At 39.4% G+C, this 12,006-nt stretch overlaps 3 protein-coding genes across 8 annotated transcripts in view; 1 reads left to right on the plus strand and 2 right to left on the minus strand.

The window, feature by feature from the left end:
• Positions 1-244: 244 nt before the first annotated feature.
• On the plus strand, positions 245-2,526 carry inip (ints3 and nabp interacting protein). The gene is made up of 4 exons (XM_060895634.1): positions 245-402; positions 1,072-1,168; positions 1,770-1,857; positions 1,975-2,526. The coding sequence occupies exons 1-4, from the start codon at positions 375-377 to the stop codon at positions 2,068-2,070; spliced, it is 309 nt and encodes a 102-aa protein (XP_060751617.1). The 5' UTR covers positions 245-374; the 3' UTR covers positions 2,071-2,526.
• Positions 2,527-2,748: 222 nt separating this feature from the next.
• Positions 2,749-10,803, minus strand: LOC132863071 (uncharacterized protein KIAA1958). Of its 3 annotated transcripts, XM_060895632.1 has the most exons (6): positions 10,603-10,803; positions 9,020-10,034; positions 7,767-7,808; positions 7,263-7,373; positions 6,820-7,137; positions 4,432-5,988 (listed from the first exon to the last, which is right to left on the minus strand). In XM_060895632.1, exons 2-6 carry the CDS (start codon positions 10,017-10,019, stop codon positions 5,828-5,830), a joined length of 1,632 nt encoding a protein of 543 aa, XP_060751615.1. In that variant the 5' UTR covers positions 10,020-10,034; positions 10,603-10,803; the 3' UTR covers positions 4,432-5,827. The 3 variants fall into 3 exon arrangements, with proteins under 3 accessions (XP_060751614.1, XP_060751615.1, XP_060751616.1); XM_060895631.1 differs by lacking the exons at positions 4,432-5,988; positions 6,820-7,137; positions 7,263-7,373; positions 7,767-7,808 and adding exons at positions 2,749-3,400; positions 3,794-4,000; positions 4,250-4,417 and having other exon boundaries at positions 10,603-10,802; XM_060895633.1 differs by lacking the exon at positions 7,767-7,808 and having other exon boundaries at positions 4,433-5,988; positions 10,603-10,802.
• A 1,095-nt stretch (positions 10,804-11,898) lies between these two features.
• The window catches only part of pip5k1ba (phosphatidylinositol-4-phosphate 5-kinase, type I, beta a), a 13,545-nt gene continuing 13,437 nt past the window's right edge, over positions 11,899-12,006 (minus strand). For all 4 annotated transcript variants that reach the window (XM_060896130.1, XM_060896129.1, XM_060896131.1 and 1 more), the window contains one exon: positions 11,899-12,006. This exon is cut by the window's right edge and continues 405 nt beyond it. The gene's annotated coding sequence lies outside the window, so the exon portion shown is untranslated.

Consider the following 12,006-nt stretch of genomic DNA (forward strand, 5'->3'; position numbering starts at 1 on the left):
TTTTGGGAGCTGATTATTAAATATATGATAAATAGTCAGTATTTCTGCGTGACAAAAGACCGACATGAGGGACTGTCACGTTCATGCGTGACATTTGAGAGCCCTGTGATGATGATGATGATGATGATGATGATGTAGAGATCATTTTAAAAGTATCACAGACAAAAGAATGACTTCCGTCCTCTAGGTGGCAGTAGAAGTGTGTTACAAAGCCTCCGGTCCGCTAGGTGTCAGTGCGCAGCACCGGGAAACGAACATAAAAAAAATGAGGAAGAAGTTACAGATCTAAACACAGCATGATTCCGATGTCTTTAGATTAATTTATTCACAGTGACGGATTTATAATTCATTAGAATATAATTAGGGGAAATTATATGATGGCTTCAAACCCGCCGGGACAAGGTACTGACTTCTGTCCGGAAAATGTGTTTTATTGATGTTGTTTAGCTAACGAGCTAACGCGCTGACGCGTTACGAGCTAACGTGCTAACGCGCTGATGAGCTAACGCGCTGACGCACTGACGTACTGACGCACTGACGCGTTACGAGCTAACGTGCTAACGCGCTGACGCACTGACGCACTGACGCGTTACGAGCTAACGCGCTGACGCACTGACGCGTTACGAGCTAACGTGCTAACGCGAATTAGAATCAGGTTTATTAAGTTTGTTGACTCACACAAAGGACTTTGCCTCCAGATGTTAATACAGACATAAAGAACTTTACATTATCAGATAATTACCTTTTTTACTTTAATGTGACAATCAAAATTTGATTCACCAAAACGATGTTAATAATAATTTGACCTTCATATTATTATTTATTAAATTGTTATAATGCGTTATAACGTTGAAATCGCTCTTTTAAGGAGGAATGAAGGTGACTAATAAATAACCCTTTATTATTTACTTTGTTTTTCCTTTCAGTTTTTAGTATTTAAACATTGTGTTTTTGGTCAGATTCTTTCACACATAATTCTGCTTATTATTATTATTATTATTATTATTATTATTATTATTATTATTATTATTTCATGCAGTGTTTAATTGTGCGTTTTTGTGCCTCCTGTAGGATTTCAGAATAAAAACCGAGTGGCGATTTTAGCTGAGCTGGATAAAGAGAAGCGACGCCTGATCCAGAGTCAGTCCATGAACAATCCAGGGGCCACGTAAGGCTTTTTTTTTGTTTTACAGCTGAGTGCAAAAGTTTACACACCCCATACATCGAAGTTTTTACACTCCTCTTTCTGAATCCGTTAAACTTCATTTAATAAACTTACAGCATCAGTCAGACTGAGAGACTCAGAGCTGCTTCACAGTTTCCTGTAGCTGTTCTACAGAGACAGTACAAAGTATCTCAAAACTAAATGTCTTCCACCAGCTTATACACTAAGTTTACTACAAGACTCTGTTCTGTTCTGCCCCGAGGGGGTGGGATGAACTTCCCCTAGTGGTCCAGACAGCTGAGTCACTGAATGTCTTCATACGATGGTTATAGACCTACTTCTTCATGAAACGCTTCACTAGGACTTTATCCCATCTGTTGTGTGTGTTTTAAACAAAACTCTTTAAACAGTGTTTTAGTCTCATCGTATCTTAAGAACCAGAGTTAAAGTATTTAATGATAGAGACTTAAACACTTTTGTACGTCGCTCTGGATAAGAGTCTGTCACGTGCTGTAAATGTAGCTGACTTACACCATCAGCTCTGAGGTGTAATTGGATTTAATCTGCACTGTGATCATGAGGGAAACTTTCTCTGTCTCCTCAGGATTCCACTCTCCAGACCACCAGTGAAGGAGTTTCGGGATCACGCGGAGCAGCAGCACATCGCCGCTCAGCAGAAAGCAGCTTTACAGGTGGGATCTCAGCTGAAGTGTTTTACTGAGTGACACTAAAATGAAATTCTCAGTTTATGTATTAGAATTTATTAGTTGTAAAGCATCTGAAAGTCTTTTTTTTTTTTAACATTTCAGCACGCACATGCTCACTCTTCAGGCTACTTCATCACACAGGACTCGTCATTTGGGAACCTGATCCTCCCTGTGCTGCCTCGACTCGATGCAGAGTGACGATGAAAAACACAGTTGTTAAAAAGACACTTTTCCTTCTACAGAAAAACTCACTTTAACAGAAGGGTTTAAAGACAGAATCTCCTGTAGCTCCCTGTCTGATTTTAGTCTTTAATGATGGTATGATGTTCTATTTAATATAAAATAAAGAAACGTCGACTGCAGCTGATGCCGGTCATCTGTTTGATGCACTGAGTGCAGATGAACGGATGAAACCTGGGCTGAAACGTGGCAATGAAATGATAATGATTCCATTCTAATCAGTTTATTGTATTTTACAAATCCTTTTGTGATGTTGCTTCTTTATTATTTATTAATTTAGCCATCACTGTGTTAGAAGCTTCATTAATCAGCCATTTAATTAATAACCAAAACACAAATCTGTGTCTGTCAGGTGAAAACGATGTGAACGTTTTATTTGTTCTTCAAATTAAACTTTTCTGATTAAACCTGAAACTGAAATGTTTTTTAAGATAGATTGACATATTCAAGTGAATGTCAAGTTACTGAGTTGATGTACACAGACTAACAGGAGGAAGGGGAGGAGTTTCTAGTGGGCGTGGTGTATAATTTGCATATTCATACAGTTCACGTTTGTGCTTGTTTTCTTGTCTTAGTCTCGTGATTTTTATCTGTAGAAGTGACCTTCAGACTCTCAGTAACACATTAGTGCAAAACTACTGCAGGAAATTGACTTTATTGTGGATTTTATTATTGCATGCCTGTGAAAGCACCTTGTGTGTGTAATCGAGACTCAACAACGTGAAGTAAAAACACAGTGTGTGAGTGTGTGTGTGTGAGAGTGTGAGATAGGCATGCAGTGAGAATTTAAACCATGTGTGTGTGTGTGAGAGAGATGGTGAGGTCAACACTGGTCCACATCTGGCACAAAATTAATGAGACATTAAACCATCATCTCTGATACTGTAGTGTAAATATTCATACTTTAGATTAAAAACAGTTTATTAAAGTCAGGAAGAGTTTTAGTGCGTCACTGAGGGAAAGGGCTGATACTCAACGCTTTATTTGCTGACGATGGGTAAAAGCTCTCCCTTGGCCTTCATGGCTTTAATCTTGGCCTTTATGTTCTCGTCCATGGCCTGTCTGCACCTCACGGCGTAGTGTGCCAGCGTCTCCTCCTTCTCGTCCCACGGAGGCAGAGCGTGGAAAACCTCCGGTGCAGCCAGGCTGAGCTCCGCGATGGCCGCCGTCCTGGAGATGGTGTTCCGGTCCACTCCCACTCGGTCGAAAGCCACCTTCATGGAGACGCTACGGCGGAATTCCTGCAGAGCCGTCATGTAGCGCGCGATCACGCCAACCACGTTCTTCACTGTGGGGAACAGACGAGAACACGGGTTACTGCGTCCAGCACAGATATATATAGATATTTCTCTCTCCATTGCAGTCACATTTGCACACATTATGTTTTACACCTTTTCCTCACACTGATCTGAATGTGCTGTTTAAATCTACACACTGCACTTCCTGTCACACAAACAACAAAACACTTTAAAACAAACAAAGTGTCAAAAACCTTTTGGATGAATTATATATTACGGCAACTAATATAATTAATGTAATAATAAATGTTAATAAAAACGAGTAAAAACAGAGCTGAAGAATGTTGTTTGTAACTCAGTAGTGTTGAGTTCTGCTCTGATGATTAAAGTGTTTCCCTAACAGATCCTCGTCCTGTGTTTTGGAGTGTTAAATCCTCACGTACTCCTGACGCGGGTGTTCTCTCCGTCACGGCTCCTCTTCGAGGAGATCTTGATGGTTCTCTGTCGGTCCAGAGGATGAACCTCCACCTCCTCGAATGAGTCGAACAGTGCCGGAGACTCAAACGGAGCTCCTTCATCAGGAAATGAGCCGATCAGCTGATGAGAACTTCCTGCCTCCATTTGACTGGAAGGATGAACTCGTCTCTTATCTGACACAGAGGATTAAACTGCTTTAGACACACACAGCATCCATCATCATCTCCTCCTCCTCCTTCTCCATGAGCCCTTCTACAGCTCAGAACCTCATCACACACTTAATCTGCAGCTTCACTGGTCCACTGTTTACACTGTGGTACTGTCACCAGATACCTCATAGGATGGACATTGATGCCCTCATTCACCGTTTACCTGCTACGTGAAGTACAGCTGCACTGAGGAGTAGATGTTGAGGTCAGTACCTGGGCGGAGTTGGTCCTGGAGGAACTCACAGATGAGCTCAGCTTTCTTGGTGAGTTCCTGCTGCAGCAGCTCTTTATCCTGCTTCAGGCTGCTGATGGTTTCTCCCAACATCATGCTTTTATTTCTCTCCACCTGAAGCAGAGCCTTCAGCCTCTCAATCTCATACACTGCCCCACACACACACACACACACACACACACACCGTGAGGAAGATCTAAACACTGATCTATAAGCTGAACAGAACACACTGACTCATTATGATTTTGCACTTTTATATAAACTTTTTCATTGATTTTTTTTTTCAAATATTTTGTTAGAAAATAAATCCTAACTCCAACAACGCATCAAATATCAAAACCGATTATTTACACATGAAAAATAAACACAGACTGTAGCACTGAATCAACCTCAACGGTTTTTATGGAGCACGAATTATAAACATTTATAACTGTTTTCAGGTGTTTTTAGTCTTTACGTCACGAAATAGAGACAAAAGTCTAATAGAATTCTCAAAGTAAAGAGGAAAAGATAAAACGTGGAACACATTCAGACCGAACTGTTTATCATCTAAAGCAAAACCACAACACACACTTAAGTAAAACTTACACATTAACAAGATGATTATAAAAATTAAAAACACATGAAAGTTTAATCACATGAACAGAGTCCTGTGTTTCTGTACAATGCTACAAAACTCAAATATATCTGAAGCAGAACCAGTTGTACAAAAAATACAAATAAAAAGATCAGACACTGAAAAAAATCTCCACATTATTATTAGTTTAAATGGTTTACACCATGAACACTAGTCCCATGTTAAACAGAGATAATAAAATAGCATGAAATTTGCTACAAAGTTCACAAAGAAACTTTTATAAAAGACGTTTCATCTCTACACCGTTGTGATAAAAGCTCTGAGTGATTCCTCTTAAAAGTCCACAATATACAATAATCTATTTATTTCTATTTTCACTTAAGGAGCTTTAGAATTTAAATCCCGATCATTCAAAAGTATCTGTGCTGAGTGAGAGGGGCTTTCTCTCACTGTCCTGTCAATCACAGGGACACTAGCCAATCACGAGTGAGTCGATCTGTGAGCTCATGTATGTGGAACATGATCACATCCTGACCAATCAGGACAATGCTGCTGAAAATCTACTCCAACTCCTCATCAGTTCATCTGCTGGTCTCACTGATCGTTCCACAGAAATCCTACAAAAATCCGTTCCTCAGCCGTGTTCAGAGTCTCAGATGGACGGACAACCTGAACACGACTGAGACGTGTAGCGCTACGTGAAAGACGTCCAGCTTGTGATTTTCTAAAGCTACAGAGAAGACATACATTCTCCTCATCAGCAGATACAAGCTACGAGTGGAAAGATTTCTGTTCTAGTTTCACCATCACGTCACGTTGCAGCGTCAGCACAGATACTGTTGAAATGTTGAAACAGATCTTTTCAGTTCTCACTGCAGTGACTGCTGCATTTCTGTTCTGGAGAACATGCATCACTGATATGATAAACACTTTTTAAAATGTAACACGTTTCACTCCTGTACATTTACAATGGAGTCTAAACTCAGATATACGACGGTCCAGACTTGTGGAACAGATACGGCCCCTGAGCTAACTTCTTCCTCTGGCCGATTCTCAGTCTGCACTTGTTGATGCACGCTTTCTTCAGCTTCGCAGATTCCACTGGCGTCCATCCGTCCAGTGTGGAACACCGCAGAACGTACGCTGTGGAGGGAATAAAACCATTTGATTTAAAAATAAATAAACTCAAGATTGCATCGTCTCCACAAATATTATTCTGATTGATGTTCAGGTGTTGATCGGTTCTGTAGAACAGCAGCTTGGCTGTAGCTCAGGTTTATATTAATGTACTCGTTTCCATAGTAACAGATCATTCACAGGGAGCTGAGAGTGTGAGTGAGTTTGTAATTGTTAATATGGTGTATTTTCCTGTGGTGTGTGTGTGTGTGTGTGTGTGAAGGAGTCTCCAGGACAGGATTTTAAACCTCTTTGTGGTTTCTCACTAACATGACAAGCTGAGATTGTTCTTATGAACTGTAAGTGTTTAAAACTTCTATAACAGAACAGAAACTCGCTCAGCTGTAACTATAACTATATAAATCATGAAGTTCATAAAAATTATAATAGTAAACTGCAATAAAACACTTAAGGGACTTGTTGTTAGAGGAAAATAATCAAGGTTGCCATGGCGACTGTAACTTCATCAGACCACTGATTTATTCCCCTTACAGCACAATTTACTATCTACACATTTATTAAAGAACACCATGTCCAACTCAATCTGATTATAAATACTGTTATATGGAAAAGTTTTCACACCCTTAAATATTACTTACATATTTTGTGGAAAAAAAACATACATACAACTGCTGTAAAGTTATTGTATTAAAAACAAATGTATTTATTAAAAAAATCTGTTTATTATTAGACTACAGCACGTGTAGAATTTGCACTACAGAGCTGCTGTTCTTAGTAAATTCATCAACACCTTCTGACCAATCAGAATTCAGAGCTACTTATTGTTGAATCACCTACATATAATCCCATCAACTTTTCTTCTGTCCAGGATTTTTTTCCCATCCGGCACTTTGCCCCTTTTTCCGAAAGCCACGGCTCCGATGAGGTCCTCCTCGGTGAAGAAGTGTTCGAACAGCAGGTGGAAGAGCCTCATGCTGTCCTGACGAGACTCCTGGTGGATACAGGCCAGTTTATACGGAGGGAGGAAGAGTCCAGAACCTGGAAACAGCTCCTGTTCTCCTGGACGAGGAGGGCTGTGAACCTGCACATGGGTCTGCTCGTGGAACCTGAGAACCCGGGAGATGACAGCTTGGAGGTTCCGTAATGTTACAGGATCTGTCCAGTTAAAGAATAACAATAAAATGCAATAAAAATCTACATAATTCTTAGTGTCTTAAATAATTAATTTACTGTATTAGCAAATTAAAATAGAAATAAAAACAAGTTTAGGTGAATCTCACCTACGCTGGTGATGTAGTCCTCCAGCTGCTTCCTCTCTTCTGAATGACTCTCAGCATTGGGACAGAGCTCCGACGTGGACGGCCAGAACGGTTCCTCCGAGCTGAGACATCCTGCGATCAAGTTTAACACTCGATTCAGCTCAGACTATATTACAGCTTCGTTAACAACAATTACTGCGTGACATTTAAAAAAAAAGAAAAGTGTGTTGCTGAAACGTGTGTGTGTGTGTGTGTGAGAAGAGAGAAGATCGGTTGGAATTTTTGTTTAATCCAATTACTCCACGGCGTCCTTACTGTTACAGAGCACTCGTTACACAGTGTACTGGGGTTGTGTGGGATGCAGAGTAAAAAAAAAATAAAAAAGCATTTTCAACAAAGAAATTGGAAATGTTTTATTTGCAATTATGCAAAGCTTCATCCAAATTATTTTCCCTTTAAACACAAAAAGCTAAAGATCACAGCAAATACAACTAAAGTATAACAGAAAAGTCTTACACAACTAACCCTGAGAGGCATTCAGGACCATTACGCTGTCTTCTTCCCAACCTGTAAACATCATCACATCAGATTTTACACACATAAATAACACAGCAGACATTCCACTAATTCCAAAACTCCATGCAGAAACAGAGTGATGATGAAGACACTAAAATCCACTCACCGTTTCTCATCTCGGCGTTATAAAGGAAGCCGTCTGTTTGTCATCTGCCATAAAATTAAAAACGTCCTCAGAGCCTCTTGAGGAAAAAAAGTCCTTCATTTTTTAGAGAGTTTAATAAGAGCCAAGTCAAGTTTTTTTTAAAAACCGATCAGCTGCTTCATCATTCGGGTCTTCTTCATGTTCCATAAGTTCTAGATTTCATATATTGTAAATCTCATACAGATTCTCTCATATATTATAAAATATATATTTAAATATATAAAATATTATAACGTGGAATAAGAAATATTGTCTCTCACTTGTTAAATGCAAGAGAGGGATTAAAGTTCTCTGTATAATTTTCAGGTAAATGAAAGTCTCAGGGTGTTAAATTAACATGATGCTGACTGATGATGTACTGAGTCTCACATCATGGAGTTGAGGAGACATTACACAGAGTTTCCAGGTTAAAAACAGATGTTTTCTCCCTGTGTGTTATTTCAGTATCCAGTTAGTACTGCTGCTGTACTGTGCGAAGATTTGATCTGATGCGTGTTTTAATCTGAACACCGACACTGTCCCCATCGTATGGCTGCAGATTTACATTTCTATTTTATAGAAGTGTAACTGAAATATTTATTAACCTGAACTCAACAGCTGCACATAGGCTTCAGTTCTGCATGGTTTTTCTTTCTTTTTTAATTTTCTAACTCACTCAGAGTAAAGACAGTGGGCCATTTGTCCCATCACAACTACATTTTCTTAAACTTTTCCAAAATGTTCATGTTGTGATTCCCAGTTTGTTTAAACATTCACTGGATGCATGAGAAAATAAAGGGATTCCAGTTGGTTGAAATATTGTCAAATGAATCATTCAAATATTCACTCAAATGAATCACTTAATTCAACAGATAAATGAATCAAATAAACACTCAAAACATTACCGCAATGACAACTCAAATAAATCACTTATATTAATCACTTAAATGAATAAATTAGATTAATCACTTAAAATGGAGTCAACTGATCTGAGTCAAGTTTTAAATATCAGAACCTTTATCCAGGAGACCAGACCGTAAAACCTATGTGAAGAGTCTAGAGTATGTAATGTCATTACCTGTGTCACCTTTGGGCTCGACACTGAGACTCTGTGCTGCTAAAATGTCCATTTCAGGGTGCACTACACCCGAGGGATCCTCAAACGGCAGGCTGAAATCCCCGTTAGGAAGCACTTCCACCATGTCACTCCTTCCTGGTTGGCTCAGAGATGATGTGCTCTGGTTGTTCGCAGGGATCATGTGTGAGTTCATGTGTGTTCTGCTTTGTGAGCCACTAATCGGCGTGTGCATGTGTTTGGTCGCAGATGAGGAGGAGTTCTCCGGTGGTGAGGAGGACACGCCCAACAGATCTCTGTCCTCCAGTAGCTGTGGATTGTGTGGTGCTGAAGTTCTGGATGAAGGTCTGATCTGAGAGGTTGGTTTGGGTGACTGGGAGATGCTGGATGATGGAGCACCCTCTGAGGCAGCTTGTGCATTAGCCACCGTGTAATAGTCTTCAGCTCGCTCTTGCTTGATTTTCTTTGTGCCTGGATCGGTAGAGTCATCCGAGCTTGGGCCCTTAGAGCTTCGCTTTCTGGGCGTGACCCTGGGCTCTGAATCACCCTCTTCATCGGTGGCGGAGGACTCGCAAACGATGTCGAATAGGTGCTCCTCTGTGTTATCATCCATCTCAGATGGCTCGCTGCAATTGGAGAAGTCGTATGAGTCTTGGGTCTGGTTCGAGTCACCTTTGCTTGTTTTGGCTGCGCTGCTGTGGAACCTCTGTGTCGAGCTGCTCTGCATGGACGCTGCTCCCTGCATCAGAGATTCTGTACTGATCCCTCGACTGCTGCGCTCATAACACAGTCGATCCTTGTGTGCTGTTTTACAGGAGGAGGTTAAGGGCCAGTGGTAAGCATGGCCGGCGCTGCAACCCCACAGTGCTGTCAGGTGTCCATGAGCTCCCTCCGTCAACAAGTGCTTCAAGCTTGGGATGAGTGTGCAGATCGTTCCGTGACTGTGTGCCCATTTCACCAGTTTAGACAAGCTGTCAGCTGACGTGTGTAAACAGTCCCCCATGATCTGCGTCCTCACCTGAGAACAAACATCATCACAGTCAATCTTAATGAAATCACAGCTGATATAATGTCAGTGTCCCAGATGGTAAACAGACCTACAGCTAGGAAGAGAGAAAAAACTGACAAATAATGTTTTATTATATTATTATTTATTATAATTTATATATAAGTCATATAGAACAACACAAAGTAATGATATACAGAAGCTTAAACAGGTGATTTTCACGTTGAACATAACGGTGTATTACAGATAAAAGTGTAACAGGAGCTTAGCTGAAGATGTTCACAACTTAATGACGAATTTTATTGTATATTGTATAATTATTATCCATTTATTTAATGACACCATGTTTTTATCCCAAACCTGAGCTATAAACTGTCAGGTACAGCTTTAGCTCCAATGCTAATCATTCAGCTAAAGTCAACAAGCTCCTTATGTCTTTTGTGTCGCTAAATAAAATGTATTAAACCGCTTTAATATGGAGTCCGAGTCACACAGCTAGTCAGTCAGGTTAGCTAGCAGGCTAATGAACTAATACGGCTTAACAAAGAGCGATAGCATCAAAGCTAACAGACGTATTTACCTTCACACAGGAGATTAAACAGAAGTCACATGTGCTGCTATTTTTACTCTTCTTCAGTCTTAAACACTAATTAGTTCCTTTTCATCGTCGCTTTTTACACTTAAAAACATATATGACGGGTTTATTACCACAAACAAAAACGGACTCTTTAGCGCTTAAGGATGACTTTTACTTAACGTCACTTCCGGTTACGAATTTCTGTGACTTTTCATTTAATAATTAAATCCAAAATACTTTTGATAATAAAATAATAAAGTGATCATAACGGGATAATAAGCGGTTATTTACGCTTTATTGAACATGTCGGTAAATAATTAAAATGGCTGAACGTCTTTCCTATAAACATAAAGTGTTTACACACTAAAAAGTGTATAAAATGTTTATACACTAAGGTTTAAGGTGTTAAAGACAATGATGGTCAGTGCAGAAACAATCAGTCCTCATGTAAAGCAGAAAAAAGTCAAATTTATTCGACTTTTACTCATCTTTTTTGGGGTGTGTGTGTGTGTGTGTGTGTGTGTGTGTGTGTGTGTGTGTGTGTGTGTGTGTGTGTGTGTGTGTGTGTGTGTGTGTGTGTGTGGTGGAGCACGTGTACCCTCTGCTGGAACAGAACAGAGTCTTTGCTCTCAGTTTGTGTTTCTTGCTCTGTAAATTAAGTTTAAAGCACTGATGTAGGATCAGTGTTAAACTGTGTGTCCTGTAAACTCACAAACAGCAAGAATATAATGGAATATTTCTCTACATATTTCTACACATTAAGAGACATTTTATTTTCCCTTTCCTTCACTGACTGAAGGTTAAACTGGAGTTTGTGTATAAAGAGATTAGACACATGATCAATTACAGTAAAGCTGTAATTTCTCTTTCTTTTGTGCTTCATATTTAGTTTATATTTTTCAGTTTATTTATTAATTCTTCTTAATTTTATTTCTATTTCATCTTTCTTCCATCTATTCTTTATAAGGTCGTATATACTGCCACCTAAAGGTCAACATGGGAATGTACGAGAACATTTCTTATTATCAGATTCATGGAGATAAATTTTGAGTTTATTGCTGTTCGCTCTGCTCCTGTCCTGAACTGCTGAAGTTGTGTTGAAGCTTACAGTAGTTCAACTAAATAAATTAACATATTATGTTTAAACTGGTTTATAAAATATTCTTTCTTTCATGTTAATGTTTCACAGGATCAGGACACACTCCATGTGAATAACCTAACCTGAATAACCTAACTGAATACCCCCCCCCCCCCCCACACACACACACACACACACAAACACATTATTGTACACACAAATTCTTAAACAGTGTTTAATACCAAAATAAACATTAAACAGTTTTCCTGTAGATCCTTTGACATTATATTATACATCAACATAATAGCTGTTAAAGATAACATTAGCAC

The sequence above is a fragment of the Tachysurus vachellii genome, chromosome 20 (assembly GCF_030014155.1).
Source record: "Tachysurus vachellii isolate PV-2020 chromosome 20, HZAU_Pvac_v1, whole genome shotgun sequence".
In the NCBI taxonomy this organism is placed as follows: Eukaryota; Metazoa; Chordata; class Actinopteri; order Siluriformes; family Bagridae; genus Tachysurus; species Tachysurus vachellii.

Coding starts and splice junctions, on each gene's coding strand:
- inip (XM_060895634.1), top strand. CDS start 375: ATGATGGCTTCAAACCCGCCGGGACAAG. Junction 403..1,071: donor TTCAAACCCGCCGGGACAAG/GTACTGACTTCT, acceptor TGCCTCCTGTAG/GATTTCAGAATAAAAACCGA. Junction 1,169..1,769: donor ATGAACAATCCAGGGGCCAC/GTAAGGCTTTTT, acceptor CTGTCTCCTCAG/GATTCCACTCTCCAGACCAC.
- LOC132863071 (XM_060895631.1), bottom strand. CDS start 10,019: ATGGGGGACTGTTTACACACGTCAGCTGACAGCTTGTCTAAACTGGTG. Junction 4,418..9,019: donor CGAGCCCAAAGGTGACACAG/GTAATGACATTA, acceptor TGTGTGGGGCAG/TGTATGAGATTGAGAGGCTG. Junction 3,401..3,793: donor AGAGAACACCCGCGTCAGGA/GTACGTGAGGAT, acceptor TGTTCCCCACAG/TGAAGAACGTGGTTGGCGTG.